The sequence below is a fragment of the Ammospiza nelsoni genome, chromosome 3 (assembly GCF_027579445.1).
Source record: "Ammospiza nelsoni isolate bAmmNel1 chromosome 3, bAmmNel1.pri, whole genome shotgun sequence".
Taxonomy (NCBI): domain Eukaryota; kingdom Metazoa; phylum Chordata; class Aves; order Passeriformes; family Passerellidae; genus Ammospiza; species Ammospiza nelsoni.
The window spans coordinates 1227812-1246366 of NC_080635.1; the positions used below are offsets into that span (position 1 = coordinate 1227812).

Genomic DNA, 18555 nt, shown 5'->3' on the forward strand with positions numbered 1-18555 from the left:
CTGCAAGCTGCTTCTAGCAATGCTAACCTTCACTATCAGCAGGCTGTGAAGTAATGTGCCCTGTAAGCTCCACACCATGTGTTTTACTCAGGCAGGAACACCTCCTTATGAAAATAAAGCTGTAGGAGAAGAGGCAGCACAGGGCAGTGCCATCCCCACAGGCCATGCAGCAGCTGAAGCTGGAGGCTGAAGTTGTGCAGAATTCTGCATGTGTGCAGCAGCTACCAAAGGACAAAATTCCAGCTTTAGGAAAAAGCACAGCTTGATCCTAGACAGCACTTGCACATGGCTGAAGCCTCACTGGAAAACTCCCTCATGCACTTAAGTGTCCATTTGAAACACAGCTTAGAGATTGAGAAAAGTGCAGCAATACTTTCTAGGTTCTACTTTTTAGACTTCCTAAAACCCATTCCTATCCAGCAAAAAGAAAAACCTCAGTGCAAAAGAATAGAATAAAAAAAAAGGCTGCAGGTTCAGACCAGGCTTTTAAATACACATTATTTTCTTATTGTTTCAAAATTTTATCTACTACTGACAAAGAAAATGGTGAACTGGGAGTTCCTCCTGTAGCTGGCTAACATTTAGTCACTAGAGGGTTCAAACAGCTCCTGAATGAAACTGTAATTTAGGGAATTTCTCTAGATTTCTGCATAGCTATTAGCGTGCCTTAGAAGGATTCTGTGCCTCCCCTGCACAGAAATATTCTCTGAGGTGACCAGTTTTGTTCAGCCCAAAGCCAGTGCTTTACTCCACCAGAGCAGGAGCTGAGATATTCCCCCCTGGCCTGCAGGAAACATTTACTCCCTTCTTCTGCCCTGCCTTCCCTCCCTCACCCTGGTGCTTCACAGCATCCCAAATGCCCTGTCCTGTGTATGTAACAGTGGGGTTAGAACAGAAAGGGGTGGAAAAATGTTTCTTCCCATCATTCTCCCATTGGCTTTGGTGTGCTGGTGCTCCCTGAGTGCCCAGTGGCAATCCCCTTTGTTTCCAGGTGTCCCGAGTGACACTCCCACCCTGCACAGCTTCTCCTGGTCCTGGACACAGCCTCTGGGGCTGCAGTGCTGACAGCAGCATGAAGGAAGGAAGGAGTAACTCCAGTGGTGTAATGAGGAGTTACTTTCACTAGAGGAGGTTTTTTCCTGGGGTCTGATTTCTTTTAGCTGTGCAGGAGCCACTGGATTTGCCTGGGTTCCCAGCATCCTCCCAAGATATCCTCACTTGACCCAGGCAGGTGAGATGAGGCTGGCCTCTTATTATTTAATATGTAAGTGATGCATGACAAGAGCAGAGTTAAAACAAGTTCCTCTGTTTTTTTTCAAGCGTTCAGAGAGCTGCTTCAAGGCAGCTCATCTCTATTCCCCTCCTCCTGCTTTTCAGGGAAGGAAGACAGCACATCCCTCAGGAACAGAAATCAATATTCTCCTGTCACTTGAACACAAACAACAAAGAAATCCCAGTCCCCTAGCGAGCAATTGCCAGTTTAATCTTGCCATCTTCAGTAAGTCACTCCTTTGAATACTGTGGAGGTGCCAACATATTCATTATGGGCTCTGCTTTCTTTTGTCACAACCACTGTGCTCAGGAAATCCACATTTAGTTCCCTTGCCTGTGTCCAAGAGGAAAACAGCACTCCTGAAATCAGAGCCCCACCTCACAGTTTTAATCTCTAACCCCACCACAACAGAACTAAACAATACTTGCAATTGTGTTATCTTTAACCAGCATTGGAGAAAAATGTTCACTTCTTATGCAACAGTAAAAACCTTTCAATAAACCGTAACAATGAGAATTAACACATGAGGAATACGGTGGGGTCTGGGTGAGCAGAGCAGGTTACTCACAGAAAGAGAAGCCTGACAAACCAAATTCACAGTCACTTCACAAACCAAACTTAGCACTTGCCCTTCTGCAAAGCCCAGGACTCTGTGTTGTGCAGGGCACAGATCCAGCGTTGTTGTTGTGGTAGTCTTACTGTGAAACTTTCCCGCCTCCTTTGTGAATTCCCATGGGCGGCCCCTCGCCACAGCCCTGCCAGCTGACCCCAGCTCTGCCTCACCCAGCCAGCCCACCCTTGTCACACGCACTGGATGTACCTGGGGCTGTTAGGGGCAGGCTGTTTCTGATCCTGGTAATTGGTGCAGCTGAACTCCTCAGGGCTGAGACTGCCTTTAGCACTATCGCTTATTCTTCTGCCATCCATGCTCCCACAGTCAAACACCCAGAGCTGGCTCCCCCTCCTTGCCAGTGTGTGTTCATAGACAGGGATTTGGTCAGTATTTAAAACCCCAAACAACTCCCCCAGCCAGGCTGAGAGAACAAACACAGCCCTCGCTGAGAGCCATGGCAGTTCCCTCCAAACAAGCAAAGCATATCAAAGCAACCCAGGAGAAAGCAGTCGGAGTGAAATAGTAAATAAAAATACAAAGCAAGCAGGACTCCCTGAATTAGTGACAAAGTTGTGGCTGATTGCTACCCCCAGCCCTCCTGGCATGGCTGTGTTTGCAGGAAGTTTGCTTACACATAATCATGTCTCCTGATGAACACACCTGAAATAATGCTTCATTCCATCCCCATCCTGTCATCATTAGCCCTTCCATAAAGCAATGAAGAAAACCCCTTTACTTTCATCTACTTTCATCTTTCTTCCAGGCTTTGCCTGCTTTTCCTCAATTGTCTTCTGTTCTCTTCCTCCTGCCTGAAAAATTCACCCTCTTACCTTTTAGCCTTCCCCTTTAGGCTTCACTAATCCTGTTTTACTGATCCCCATTCATCAGTTCTTTCTCTTTGTCCCCCAGTTCTTCCTCCTGCTGTGATGCTCTGGTTAATCCCATCTTTATCCCATACTCTGGTGTCCCAGATGACAAATCCCTAATTTATCTACTTGGTAAGCTTCATCTTCAGAGGCAGCCAGAATTCCTACTTCAACACCTTTCCCCACCTCCCACTTCTACATCCAAATGCTCTCAATTCCTACCCCACATGAATAATCAATCAACCAATCAACCAATCAGTCAATCAATGTCCTTTACCTCCTCAGAGAGCGATTGCACAGTGCCTGGTGCTGTGATCTGACAGTACTGCAGCTACTGTGAGCAGAGAACAGAGCTCATTGCCATGACCCCAGGGCTGTGGAGGAAAGCTGGGATGCTCATGCTGTTACACACAGCCCCTGCTGGCTGCACTGAGGGGCAGAAGCAGCAATCCATCAAACAGGCAGGGGGAGATGATGGGGTGGGGATGACCCGAGAAGGCACAAATCGGTCTCAAAGGGATGTCATGGTCAGGGGCAGCTCGTGTTATGCAGCTAGCAGGTAAAAATCAGGGCTGGGATTGCTCAAAGGCTTCAGAAAAACCACCAGGCAGTTAATTGTGGATGGTCCTGACTCGGTTTGGACATGTAAAATGAAAACAACATCAGCATTACTGGATAAAAAGGGGAATTTTTCACTCACTTTCACTATAGTCTCATATTCCATTTCTACTTCTGTTTTTCCTCTACTTCTTGTTCTTCTACGCTCTTTAAAACAAAACCAAGGATCATTTCAATTTGAGGTGATTAACAGTTACTCTAAGCTGAAATGACATAATTCTGTGCATTACAGTAAAGCAACATCTCTTTAATCTATGCACTTAATGAAAAACAAAAGATTACTTCATGCTCTGTGTGCCGGCTCATTAATATTTGACTAGGTACACATTAGTCAGAGAAACAGTCTATTTATCACAACCTGTCACTCCATGCTACAAGAGCAGTATTCCAGTGTTCCAGCTGTGCTTGAGGGAGAGATCCAGCTTTAGTTGAAGTTGCAGCTTATGCAGGATGCAAGAAGGGTCACTGTTCTCTGGGAGAGGGAAGGAAGTGTGTCTGGAGGGAAAGATGAGCATCAGCCATGCACCTGGAGTGTGTGTGGAAGAGACACCCTGCCCTTGCACTGGGATCATGCCGATGCCGTGGGCTCAGGGCAGTTTGCATGGAAAGGCCCCAGCACAGCCCCAGGGGCTCACAGGAGTGTGCTGCTCCAGCCCACGGCCCTGGAGTCACTCTGGCAGGAGATGTGGGACATGCTGCCCATGGAGCTGTTCCCACTGCTCCCACCTGCATCCCAAACTGCTCATCCACGGCTCCCACCTGCATCCCAAGCTGCTCTTTAACTCTGGAACCCTGGCTTTGGCAGCTCAAGGAGCAGCAGGACTGTCCCAGAGGCCCTGGTGTGATCTGGGAGTGTCAGACTGTCCCAAAGGCCCTGGAGTGCTCCGGGAGTGTCAGACTGTCCCAAAGGCCCTGGAGTGCTCCGGGAGTGTCACATTGTCCCAAAGGCCCTGGTAAGCTCCAGAATTGTCAGACTGTCCCAAAGCTCCCGGTGAGCTGACTCGCTGCATCCCACACCACTCTGAGCACCCTGAACTCAAATCTTGGAGAGATCTAATGTCTGGAGCAGACAAGTCCTGAAGGTAATCCAGCAGCAACCAAAAAGACACAAGTTTGTTCCAAAAAATGGGAGACTTTTTGGTTGTTGCTGAGTGCAGTCCTCAAACAGCCCTGCCCTGCCATTGGCAAGTGGCTGTAGCTTGCTCCCTTCTCTGCTGAGCTAAATTATTGTGGTAACTTGTCTCTTGTCTCTCTCTAAAACCAGTGTCACTTCAGCAATAAGTGATTTACTGCTCCACAGGGTAACAATTGCATGAGTCTATCACTTAACTTGGTTCTGCTTGCAGAAGTTAAATCACAGCTCTGTCATGACAGGGCTGGCGCCACCAAAGTCTTGACATTTCCCACATCATTATAATTTATACTTTATCCTGTATTCTGGACAGCTTTGTGTCTGCACTGTCCAGCAGCCAGAGCTGCAGTGGCACCCCTGTCACACACAGGGGACACACAGGTGACAGCCAGCCATGGAACAACTGCATGTGAGCTCACTGAAGTCACCTGTGCTTGGGCTTAGGTGTCATGTTTGTTTTGAATGAAACTGAAGATGGAAACCTTTAAAAAGAAATACAAACAGACAATAACACAAAATAAAGCTTCTCATTTAACATGTAAAGATGAAATAGCTTAGAAACCGAGGTAGTACTCTGAATATTTGTTACAAAACATTTCCTCTCAAAGCATTTTCTTAAACTGAATACAATTATTGAGTCACTTCCTTGGTAATGGGTGAAGAAGCAGAACAATATGTCTGAGCACTGTGTGCTCATGTTACTTCCATGCAGATTGATAAATCCCTTCTAATTGAGTCACAATGCAGGCAGAAAATACCATTAGCTAACAACTGGCTGGATTTGATTGAAATGTGTGCAAGGGAACCTCTGCCACCTTCTCATGTTGATGTGCAGCAATGAAATGATGCAGAAATGAATGTTGTTCATGTTCTCCTTGCAGCCCCTGTCACTGTGGCAGCAGAGGGCTGTGAAGCTGTGGCATGAGCACTGACACAACGGGTGTTAGGGACACATGTGGGGCAGAGGATGCTCAGGAAATGGGTGCCACTGGCTGTGGCAGCTTGCACCATCTTGACATGCAAAATGAACCTAAAATAGTAGCTGAGGAAGCAGAAGGTGACAGTTTGTAGCAGCAAAGAAGTTGAAATGCAAAGTGAAATAAGAAAGCCACTTAATTTTGAACAGTTCCTTATCCCTCCTCCTGATGCACTTCATTTTCCTGCCCCTTTGATCCATGTACCTCACTGGTTCTGTGCTCCCACTGACAGACAAATCAGATAAAGCAACTCACAGAAAATTGGCAATTTTTACTAAATTACATGTAACTTTGCAGCACAAACACATTTTGTTGCTGGGGATGTTGGCCTGGTTACTTCAGTGAGGTTTGTAACTACTGATAGCAGGTTAAGATTGGATTAAAAATTCCCTTAAAACCAGTCTTGGAAAACACTACTAAGCATCCTCTTGCTAAATTTCTTCATTTGTGCGACATGAACACTTTTCCTTTCTTCTGGCACCGTTTTTTGCCAGCCTCCCTGTTAAAGAGCACACTTTGCTTTGGGCAAAGGTCTGTGCACTCTGTGTGTTGTGCTCACACACCAGGATTTGGGTGTGCAAAGGAGGCACACATCTGCCACATATCCAGCCTTTACCTACCTGCAGGATGAACATCAGAAATAAGTAAACATTTCAACAAAAAGCAACATTCAAACTTGGTAACAAACCCGCCCTACTTAACCAACGTGAGGAATTCCCCCTTGATTATGTACCAAAACACAGTCCATGGGAAGTGACAGAGATATCTGGGTAGCATGAGCTCCACCGGCAGAGGAAAGCAAGGGTTACCAGGTATAGCTGCTCAGCTGTGAGCAGGGTATGCACCCCTCAAGCCTCTGTTTGTTATGGAGCTTTCAGCAATATAATCTGTGCCCTTGCACCCTGGGATGCTCCTGATCCAAGAGATGGAGGTGCAGCAGCCAGACAGACAGACATGAGATATTTACCACAGCTCCTCTGGGAGCTCCAGGCATGGCCTTGCAGTGTAAGAAGGAGAAAGTCAGAGGGAAACACAGGGATTAAAACAAACACTGAATGTTTCAAGCTCTTCTCTATTCTGATGGTCATGGCTGTACTTGCAAAATGGCCTGGTTTTGAAAATGCCTGAGCAACTTTTGATTGTGGTGTGAGCTGAACCTTTGTGCTTGTACAGACATTGCACCAAGCAGCTCCTGGTGAAATCTCTGACACACAGGTAATAAAACACAGAAAATACACACACTTTCCCAAATCATAAAGCAGCCATGTATCTGTTGCTTTTGTTAGTGCTGAGACAACATTTTAGGGAAGACACACACAGAAACCAGATGTAGAAGAACACCAATGACAAGGGGAAGGGATAAAACATTATCTGCTATTCACAGTCACTGCCTACCTAATGCTGGTCTCCCAGAAGCTTTCTGGAGACACCAGAAAGTCCAGAAATCAATCCAGCAAGTGTTTAAACTTTTAAAATATTGAAGCTGAATATAGTCTGGCTTATCTGATGGTCCTGGATGTGTCCTCACCTGTGCAAAGGGCCGCCCAAAAAGCTGCACTTTATATTTCTGGTTTCTAAGCTGTCATGAAAAGCTGGGTTGTGTTCTCAGTTATTGTGCCATCCCTGTAAAGAACTACTGCCATAATCAGCCAGGATTTCTCTTCTTGCTGGCACACAGAGTCTTGTCGGTGCCCACATAAATTGTGCTGATCTAACACCCGCAGCCAGCTCTTGTTAACGTGGCTGTTCTTCACAATTATCCATTAATGACCCCTAAAACCACAAAGAAGATGTGTGTCTGAGGAGAAGGGAAAGGAGACGGTGCTTGTCCCAAGAGCTGCCTCACGGCCCAGGGCTGAGTTCCCTCAGGAATTCCCAAGCTCTCAGCTGCTCACACACTCACACCTGCTGCCTCTGGCAGGCACCTGCAGGCTCTTCCCTGACCACAGTGGCTTTATTTTGCAGGCTGTGAAACCCAGTTATACTCAGTTGTATTCTCCTCTTCCCTGGACCAGAGCAGATCCCTCACACCCCTGTCACAGACACAGCACGGATCTGGGTTCGCTTATCAATTGATCCAAGACTGACTGTGGGGCAGGCAGAGGAGGAAATGCAGGAGGAAGGGCTTGGTCCTGGCTTTGATCTCACTCAGTGAAACAAACAAACAAAGAAATCAGATTAATTCTAGTGCATGTCAGTGAAAATGCCTGCTTTAACAGCAGCATGTGTGGAACCCCCCTGTGCAATTCCACCCTTCAGTTACACACACAGACCCCGGCTGCAGCAAGAACAGTCTTCAGATGCACTCCTGTTCCTCATCCTGGGCAAAGAACATTCCCTTCCTCCTTCATATTGACTATTTCAGATATAACCCTTAAAAAAAAAATCACTGCAATAATGCAGCAGCTCCGTAAATGCCAGCAGATTAGGTCAGAATATGCATCTTTCAGCTCAAAACAAAACTCCCAAACCTCAACACAAGGTCCAAGCAGAGCATCACTGAAATTCTGTCTGTACAAAACATTTTATTTATCACCTTTACCATCTGTGGCACAGCATTCACTAACTGTAAGCTAGACAGAGATCAAGAGAATGGACTTCATTTCTCAGAAACGTATTTCCATTAATACAATGAGTGTTAGACAGAGAAAGTCCAGTCTGGCACTCTGACCACCTGCAAAACTGCATGAAATACCAGTTACTGGTTCACATTTTAATACAATTAGAAGTTGAAAGCAACAGCGTGGTCTTGTCTTACAGACAAGCATGATGGCTTAGGCAATTTCAGAGTCTCCTCTGTATTAAACAGAGCAGATTGCAGAGTTTTCTCTGCAGCAAAAGGAGCTTTATTTCCTAAGAACATTCAAAATCCAAATCCTTTCCTAATGAAGTGTCAGATGAAAGGATCTCCTTCACAAACACATCAAGAAAATGCCATCTCCCAGAATTTCATTAAACATTAAATGGCTGTGAATTAACAAGCAAAAAATGTTGATTTTTTTGACGAATTGTTATTCGTTCCATTTACTAGCTAAGACAGAATACATATGACAATTAGTTCTTCAAATGACTGCATGGGGGAAATCCCTTCTGTCCCGATGCTCTGTACTTTATGATAAGCTCATTTATTTGTGTCTAAGAGCAGATTCTCAGCGTCATTCCTTTCTGAAACCAAAGTTAGCCTCACACAGATAATGGAGCTGCTGCTAATAAAGCCAAGATGTCTGAACATCAATTTGCTGAATGGAAAATCCTGCTTATTTTGAGCTAATTCAGTACAGCAGTACCTGCTTAAGATCAATTGGCAGCAGACTATTTCCTATTTATTGCTAATTAAAATCACGGATTTCCTGTTCCAAACAGCATAAAGCCTGAAAAACTAGCTGCAGCCCAGAGTGCTATTGACTCAGCTGGGGCAGCAGATGTAGATTTAGCACCCCACAGCAGGGTTTGTAAGAGCAGCGGCTCTCGGGCGTGACCAGGCAGCAGAGGGAGGTCAGGTGTGGAGGCAAGCTCTGAGATTTGTCTCTCAAGGCTGTGGGGTGCACAATGGCTCAGCTGTGCCTTCCTGCCCAGCACACGGCCTGCAACCCTCCCCGGGCACACTGAACCTGAGCCTTTCTGCCTCAGCTGCAGCCTTTCCTGCCCTGGGGAGAATAATACTGCAGCTGAGTGCCAAGGGATATCTGCAGTGCCATCTGGGCTAAGGCTCCCCCACCCAGCCTGCTCCTGTCAGCTCCACACAGAAATGTTCCCAGCTGATTGTGCTGGCCACAATGCCTTCTCTTCTGGAACACGGGCCAGCCAGGAAAGCACACAGCCTTCGGAACAGCATGACAAATGGAAATATCGGAGTGGTCCTGAACTGAGGATGATCCCACCCAGTGCTTTCAGTGCATTGCCCAGGGCATTCAGCCCCTGGGATTTGAGACTGCCTGAACTGCTGAGTTCCCAGGAGAGCAGCACCTGCTGGGCTCCACTGTGATGGCACCACACTTGGGAGGGCACAGACAAGGGCTGTGCCATCCTGTGATGGCACCACACTTGGGAGGGCACAGACAAGGGCTGTGCCATCCTGTGATGGCACCACACCTGAGAGGCACAGACAAGGGCTGTGCCATCCTGTGATGGCACCACACTTGGGAGGGCACAGACAAGGGCTGTGCCATCCTGTGATGGCACCACACCTGAGAGGGCACAGACAAGGGCTGTGCCATCCTGTGATGGCACCACACCTGAGAGGGCACAGACAAGGGCTGTGCCATCCTGTGATGGCACCACACCTGAGAGGGCACAGACAAGGGCTGTGCCATCCTGTGATGGCACCACACTTGGGAGGGCACAGACAAGGGCTGTGCCATCCTGTGATGGCACCACACTTGGGAGGGCACAGACAAGGGCTGTGCCATCCTGTGATGGCACCACACTTGGGAGGGCACAGACAAGGGCTGTGCCATCCCTGTCTCCCTAATCCACATGAACTGACACAAGATGCACTTACAGCAGGAAAATGCCTATTAATAAATCAACCCTTCTTCTTTTTTTACCCCTCAAAAAATCCCTGCCTCATTCCCACATCAAAAGCCTAAAACCTGCTCAGGCTCATCTTGGGTGATTTAATCAACCTCAGCAGCCTGGATTGCATTTCCACCATGGCAGAAGTGACCCAGAAAGGTAAAAGCCCTCTAGGAAGGAGCCCTGCATCTCTCCTGAGCTTTGGCCAGCCAGGTGCCAACAAACGCTTCTTTACTGGCACCAAATCCTCAGTGGGACAGAGAAACGCCTCCTTTACAGTTCCATCTCACACCCCCAGGTAAGTCAGTGCTGAGCACTGCACATGTGGACAGGTTAGAACTCCAACCATTAACTGCTATGAAAAACAGCATTAATTTTTTGTTACTGTTATCCTTTGGTTTTCAATTTTTTGAAGGATGTCAAAGGTCATTCTGGAGGATCTGGTCTGGAGGTAACATTCAAAAGCAATTATTAGAGTCTGACTTTGTTACTAGCATTTTCTTGGACACCCCAAACATACTTATTCAAACAGCTTCCCCAGTCAGTCTTCTATTCATAGGTAGATTTTTTAAACAGTGCTTGGTGATAGTAATAGCATGGCAAAAAACAGAATAGGCGTATAGTTAATGAAATAATTGTGTTGAACGTATATTCAGCACTTTAAGTAAGTGAGAAGTACTTCAAGTTGTCTTCCATGTTGCTCAAATACTTCCAGAATTCTTTTAGTTGGAAACTGTTTAGGAAGGAACTGTCTGTTTGTGAGAGGCCCCTGCAGAACCAGCCAAGGGTTTCAGGGTCTCTGTTCCTGCACTAAGCTCAATAACACTTATTCTATCTGCATTTCTTATTAAAAGAATGCAATCAAATTATTAATGACAAATATAAATATTAATGTGTTGATATTTAGATGATAAAATGTAGTTTTGTTGTTCAGAGAAATAAGCTGCTCCTTTTATCTGCTGGCTTGAAACAGCCCTTTGTTTATCTTCATCTTGTTTTCCAACATAGTTTATTTATTTACAGCATGTCAAGGGAGAAACCTAATTTCTAAGGACATTTTCCAATTAACTTTCCTAATTAAAAGTAAAAGTTAGACTGAATTGGTTTGTAAACGGCATGATGTAAAGCCCCCAAAATGAACAGATTCTGGGAAGTGACTGAGAATGCCCCTACCCAGGCAGGATGAGGAATGCTGCCCCTGTTCCCTGTGCAGGTGTCCCAGACCTTGTCTGCATTCTGAGCTGCCTGCTTTGGACCAATGCCATTTGCTCCCAAAGGCTGTGCATTGTCAGGGAACGCTGCTGCCCTGGGCTCCCAGTGCTCACAGGGACTTTGCACCACCCTTGGCTTTGGGGGGTTCTGAGCCTGCTCTGGATGTGAATCTGTACCAAGAGTTTCTGCTGTGATCACCTCCATGGATTTCTGCAGGAGCCCAGGGACAGCCCAGGGAATGCTGCTGCTGCTGCACTGATCCAAACCCCTGCCACTCACTGAGAGCTTCAGAGGGAATTCACAATTTCAGCAGGGACCACGGTCTTGTCCTGAGTGCCCTCCATGAGGTTTGTGTGAGGCTTTCAAATCCTGTGCTTGAGCTGCACCCAGACACAGGAACTGGAACCTGGGGGTCACACTGTCCTGTCTGACTGGGGGATCAATTGCAAACAGACTCACCCACTGAACAGCCCACGAGAACTGGGAAAATATTTAAATCCAGTAGAGCCAAAGATGGTTGCAAACCACTTCAAAGCCCTGGAATGACTTATTTCCCCAGTGCATTAATGGCAGTGAATAACCACACTCTTTGTGGATGCAAGAGCATTTCACATCTAAAAATAACTTACACTGTGCACTGATCACAAATCTAGACATACCCAAGGCAGCCTGGAGTCACAGATCAATTTATAATACTTATTAAAAAAATAAATAAAATAAGCTTAAGGCAAAATTAGATGTTCTACTTGCTCCATATATCGTGGACGTGTGCCATGAATTATGGCAAACTTTCTCTGAGACACACTAATTTAGATGAATGTACTTCTTAGCAGTTTCAGTACTAAAAATACCATTTTTTCCTCATCTATTGAAAATACGTGGCAATATATTCCCCATACATCTGGCAGGTACAAACACCTGGCTGCCTCCTCCTCACATCCTACCATCTCACAACAGCTTCACACACATTTTAAGCAGCACTTTCCCTGCTTTAGTACTGGACAAACAGATAAATGTGCTTTGATGTACTTGTTGTGCAAGAAGAGCAGTTTCTATGTTCCCATACAATGCTTTCAGAAATATTAATGATAGTAATAACAAAAATAATGACAAAAGAAGCTGTAAACTCCAGTAGGGCCTGGCTGTAGCTGGAGAAACCCAATGACTCTGGGTTTTGAGGACAATGAGTCCCTACACGGTTTAAATTAGAGTGCTTGTGTGCAGACAGCAGCATTGTGCTCTGCCTTTGTGGTGGTGTTTGGAACCACACGAGGCACAGCTTGGGCAGGCAGCTGAGGAAAGCTGATGGCTTCATGCTCCTGCATTGCTTGTGCCAGAGGGAAATGCTGCTGTGCTCAGCACAGGGTACCAGGGAACCTCTCTGCTGCAGCTTTGGCACGTGCTGAATCCCTTTGCAGCTAGCAGGGAACCTGGCAATCCATAAATCTGCCTTTCCCCCTCCTTTTGCCATGCAGGGGAAACTCTGACCTCACTGTTGATGCAGCCAGCTAGGAAAACTTGAGGAGACCACAAAGCTCCTTTCTGGGATTGCTGGTTTCAACACAGGACTGGGAACCATCAGAACTGGAGTCTAATTGTGTCCTGCAGATAATTCACTCTGAAAGATGCTTCAGCCAAAGATTTCAAACACTGACACCTCAAGTAAGGCAGCAAAATGCAAGTTAACCTAGCAAAGCCTTCAATGCACAAAAACCACTGTATGGTTTGAGCTGGAAGCACCACAAGGAACTTTTATCACACATAATTTTCCTTTTTGGAATTGTCTATTGATTTCTGTTTCAGACCCACACATTTAAAACTCACAGCTAAATTTGTCTTGACAGTGTCAGTTCAACTGAGCTACAAATGTCTTCCATTTGTGTCGATACCTGTTCTATTTGCCAGGTTCAGCTTCAGAGACCTCTAAAATCAGACTGCTTCAAAAGCTAGGTTTGCTCAAAAACATATCCTAGGCTAATAAATATCCTAGGGTAATAAACACCTAGAATCTCTATTTCTAGGAACAACTGGCCAGAATGATCGGGGGTTTTTTGGCACCCTCCATGTCATTTACACCTGCTCTGAGCCCCAGTGCATCCTGGCCCTGCCCTGTGAGTGGGCACAGAGAGAGGGAAGCAATGCCATTGACTCCCAGGGTGGCAGTGGTGGCCATAAGGGCTCCCAGAGTCCCACCCCTCTTCCTGTGGGCTCTTCCCTGCCAGGACTGCAGGTGAGCTCCTGCAGGCCCTGCCCAGGCTGCCCCTGCAGCCAAGGTCACCTTGCAGAGCTCTGTTTGCCCGCAGCTGACGTTGATTCATGCTGCCAGATGGCAAAGGACAAAGCACAATCACTCAGCACAACGTGTGACCCACTTCCACTCCCAGCAATCTGCTGCCTAATGCTTGGGAAATGTGGAGACTTTGATTAGAATTGTCATTTTGTGTCCTAGCTGGCCCACACGTGGCACGTGCACTCTGCATCCCAGACACATCTGCTCCAGCAGGGCAGTGCCATGGCGCCTCCCTTCCTCCTGCAACAGGGCCTGTGATGTGTGAGTGCCACCTCCTCGTGTCCTACAGGCACTCTCAGAAGTAATTACAGAAGTTATTGCTGTGCATATGGACAGCTAATGAAGAGCCAGGCACCCCATGCTGGCACCACACAAAGCAACAGTGCCAACAGTCATGAGTCTGCTCCAGAGGAGAGAACAGAGACAGGACACACACAGAATTCATGGGGGGCTCCCAGTCAAACCCGAGGGAAGTCATGGGGAAACTCTGTCCCTGCTCAAAGCCGCAGGTACATTTACAGGAGCAGCAGGAGCAGGGAATTCCTGCAACAATGAGCTCCTCTGAGAAGGGATGTGAGAGTAATGCAAGTGACATCTGGTCACTGCAGGGCAGCGTCCCCACATTGCTCGGGGCTTTAGGAGAGCCACAGCGCCAGGCTGGCTCAGAGCACAGCTCAGACCTGTGCTCTGCCTCTGTGCTCTGCCCCTGGCTGCTAGCAGGGGCTGTCCGAGGGAAACAGTCCTAGAGCAGGCAGGCAACACAATTCCCACCTCTGGGCACCCCTTCCTGGTCCCGATCCCTCAAACCCTGCCCTAAGTCCTGCAGCTCCAGTTTTAGTAAAGTTTTAGCTCCTGTCAAAGTGTCACTCAACAAGAACTTCGGTGCTGAAAACATTAAATTTCTGAAGTGGCCTCCAATCCCTTTTGAATCTCCTCAGCTTCTGACAGATTTTTCAAGGGCTTGGCACCAGTAAATGAAGTGGAACTGCTGAAAGTGTCCAGTGTTGAGCAGCTGCTCTAGTGAGAGTTCAGCACCAGGGAGTTCAGTGGTGGTGAATGTGGGCACACACAACTCAGTAACTCTCCTAAAGGAAAGCAGAATGCTTGCTGAAACACAAATCCTTCAGGCCAGGAGGACACAGAACCCAGAAAGCCTGCAGAGAAACAAGGCTGACATCACATTTTACACTGAGGAGGAGGTGACAGAGCCTGCCTGGAAACCTTCCCATCACATATTAGTAGTGTTTATTCGGGGAAAATGGGAAGGGAAGGACAAACACAGGGAGAAGCAGTTGTATCACAGTGTAGGCACTGCTAATGAGGTGATTGTAGGTGGCAGAGTAAGTGAAAATAATTGGCAGGACCCTGCCTAAAATAAAAACTTATCAGCAAACCAACTATCTTGCTACTGACTAAAGATTTGCAGGGCTACTCTCAGGATATATCATCACATTATCTGAGTGCCACACGTGGTGTTACCTTCAGCAAGAAGTTCCCAGGGCTGGGAAGGCGACTAGGAAGGCTATTCCAGTTGAGGATGGAAAACAGAAATATTTTACAATTAAGCAGAAAAACCAGCTTCCCTTGCAGGCACCTGGCCTGGTTTGTCACACATTTCAGGTCCCTGCACACATTTCAGGTCCTTCCTGGGGCCTGAGTGAAGCGCCTGCTGCATTTGGGTGCCGTGGAAAGGAGCCAAGGTGTCTGTGCACTGAGCTGTGCTGGGAACTGTCTGCCCTGCAGTTCATAAACAAGGTGCCACAAAAAACAAACACAACTGAAGAAAGTCTCCTCAAACAAGAGCAAAGTAAACAGAGATGCTTCATCAGAAGTTACATCCTCTGGTTTTGATTTTTTTCCTCTTTGGTTCAACTTAAAAATGAATTATCTTTCAATCCTTCATAGAAAACACATGTTTTGTTAACAATACTTTGAAGAAAAAGGTTCCTTTGGGGGCATGACTGTCTTCTAAAGGGAAGAGAGAAATTTACTAAAACTTATCCTTGCTTGCTCTTTAGATCTTTCCAACAGGAGTTTGCAACTGTTTCCCCTATACTGAACACTCACAAAAGGGAAAAAAAAATCTCTTAAATAGTGTGGAACTGGGGTAAATTAAGAACAGCAATACAACGGAAGAGTTTTGTTTGGGTTAGTTTTTGGAAGTTGGTGTTTTTGGAAGAGTTAGATGGATAATATTCAGGATAGCTCTTTATTTAAGGAAGGGAGCACACACCATAAATTAGAAAGTATAAATATTTAAAGGTTTGCTGAAAGTGTACACAAGCAACCTATTGTGGCTGAACTGCTTTTTCTAGGCAATAGCTACAATAGATGTCCTTAACAGTGATCCCTTGGTGTAACACCGGGCAAAGGCCAAAAGAAACTCTGTTTCCAGAATGGACCCCTAGGGAATTCTTTATTTTAAAGTGCCACATGGAATGCCTACATTAAGTCAGAGGGGCAAAGAAATGGATGGTATCCAAAATGTTTGGTCGGGCAGGCAGTGCGTGGCACCAGCCTGTGAATAAACAGCTCTGCCAGACCCCTGAGAGCAGGGACACTGCTCCAGGGCTCTCAGCTCTGCTCTGTCCCTGCAACACCAGGGTGGATGTGCCTTTGGGGCTGCAGTGAACGCTCAGCCAAAAGGGACAAAAACGCGCCCAAAGTCCCACAGCCAACAGCAGGAATTTCAAACAGCTCCCAGCTTGGGAGTGCCTGAGGACAAGGACACAGCCAGGCCCAGGGGCTGGGAGCGTGTGCCTGGAGAATGCAGAGCTCAGAGAGTGAACAGATCCTTAAAAACCACAGCATGGAGAAGGACACAGGCAAGGGGGAAGATCAACAGGAGGAGGTTTTCCCTCTCTCTGTAATGAAAGTCATGACCTGTGCACCATGGGATTTCCCAAGCCACAAGCAGCACTGGAAGCGCCAGAGCTGCCCCATGTGCCAGCCAGGCCGCAGCACAGCCCTGCCTTCCAGGGATGCCCCTCCGAGCCCTGGGGACAATTTTCCCATTTCCCAGGGCCAGCTCCATGTCCCACCCTGCTCTTTGCTTGCCACTAAAGCAATGCTGCCCAGCTTTCCATGATCAGCAGCAAAGGCACCTGATACTTTCCTGAGTTTCTTTTTTTGGGGGGAGTAAAATCTCCTTCAAACAGTTTGTAGGTGAAACAGAAACTCAGTTTTGCTCATACAGAATTAAAAAAACCCCTCAAATTTATACCTAGCTTTAACTTGTTTTCACAAGCAAAATCACAGATGAAATACAGCATGTCTTTCTTCTTGACAGTAAAACCTCCTCTCCATTACTTAATTACTCTTCAAATCTTAGATTTAAAATCTTAGTAGAGCACCTCAATACATCCGAGAGCCTTCTGTGCAAATTCTCCAGTAATTCTTATAAAATCAAATAATTTCATCTGATGGCATGCAAGGTAAAATTCATTTCTTGTCTCTGCAGATGAGTGGTTACTGGAATGTCAATTCTCACTCTTTAAAAGAGGGTTGGCTTTAACTTAACACCACAATTACAGAGTGAATTTCTCTTTTAGAATTTTAGTTTTTCCAAAAGCTAAAATTCCTGAATTAATGAAATGCAAATGTAGAAAATTTAGTCTTAACTTTAATAATTTTTCCCCACTTTTTTTTGTTAAATATGGATATAAAGATATATGTCTATCTGTAATGAATGCAACAGTAAAATAATTATTCCTTCTGTTTTGAAGACACACAATGCAACTCATAAATCTTATTGAAACTTTAGATTGACCAGTCTGGGGCAGCTGAAGCTACCTTGGAACAGTACCACAGCATCTTGGCACTGCTTTGCATTGGCAGGCAATGGAACACCAAAATCTGCCTCCCAATTTCCCCCTCCTGCCTCTCTCCAAGCATTCCTGTCCTCCACACCCCCTACAAGTGCCCACATCCTCATTATTGCTGCACTTCCTTCCTTCCTCCTATTCTCAGAGTTTCCTCCTCCCTGGGAGCTGAAGAGTATCTCCTAACAGAGCCAATGTATTTTTTAAACATTTGCCTTCCTGTCTATCTGCCCTCCTGGTTCCAGCAGCTTTTCACCATTCCCACTGCTGGTGCTGGGGCAGCTCCCTGGCTGCTATTTGAGAAATCCCTGTGCTCTGCTCCAGAGTCCCTGCATGGCAGGAAGCACCAGCTGCAGGGGTCAACAACACCCCAAAAATGATTGAAGCTTTTCTGCCGTGAAACTGTGACAGAGGCAAAAGCAAAGCACTCCAAAGCCTGTGACAACAGGGAGCATTCCAGCAGCACTCCACCCTGAGCTGCCAAGAGAGCACCAACTGGGGCAGGACAAGGAAAACACGGGAACTGGGAAAGCCTGGCTGCTGGCACTCAGAGGGGAAGCTGCTCCTGCGACGGGCTGGGATCCAGCCAGGCTGGGCTGCCCTGAGCTCTGGGAGCCAGGCACAGCCGGGCCAGCGTAGGGCAGCAGGGACACAGAACCCTGCAGGACAAGGCGCTGCCACAGACATGGGAGCAGAGCAGGGACGGGAGAGGGGGAAGCACCACCTTCTGTCCCAGAGGTGAGCCCACAAAGGGCTGATCCCCGTCCAGCTGACCCCAGCATGGGCAGCGCAAGGTGCGTGGCCTGCCAGGGATCAGTGCCCTAACTGAGCAGAAACACGCATAAATATCCCCCAGGGGCACTCCCAGGGAAATGAATCCCAAGTTTCATGGCAGGTAACAGAAGCTGAAAGCCAGCAAGAACAAGTGAGCCATTGCAGTGGAACTGAGGGGTCACAGGGAGGTGAGGGGCACCGTTCTGGTGTGAATTCCAGCATTGTGTTCTGCATCACAGACGGAAAGGCAACACCCAGGGTAAAGAGAAAGAGGGGAGACATGATTCAGTTGTGGGTCAAAGCTGGCTAAGAGGCAGCTAAAAAAGGCACTTAAAAGATGGGTTAGAAATATTGTTTCTTTACCAGTTAACAGGCTCAGGAGACCAAACCCCAAAATTCTGTATGGACTTGCATATGAAAGACCCCATATCTGAGCCAGAAGCTGCTGAGTGCTGAAAACATTT

The 18555-nt window shown here is 46.8% G+C and overlaps 1 protein-coding gene across 4 annotated transcripts in view; it reads right to left on the bottom strand.

Moving 5' to 3' along the window:
- Positions 1 to 18555, bottom strand: part of PLCB1 (phospholipase C beta 1) — a 288021-nt gene that overhangs the window by 18045 nt on the left and 251421 nt on the right. For 2 of the 4 annotated variants that reach the window (XM_059467225.1, XM_059467226.1), the window contains exon 32: positions 3453 to 3517. The exons of the other annotated variants lie outside the window; for them this stretch is intronic. In XM_059467225.1, coding sequence (XP_059323208.1) covers positions 3479 to 3517 — 39 coding nt within the window. In that variant the 3' untranslated portion in view covers positions 3453 to 3478. The remainder of the gene's footprint in view (positions 1 to 3452; positions 3518 to 18555) is intronic. 4 annotated transcript variants of the gene reach the window in all.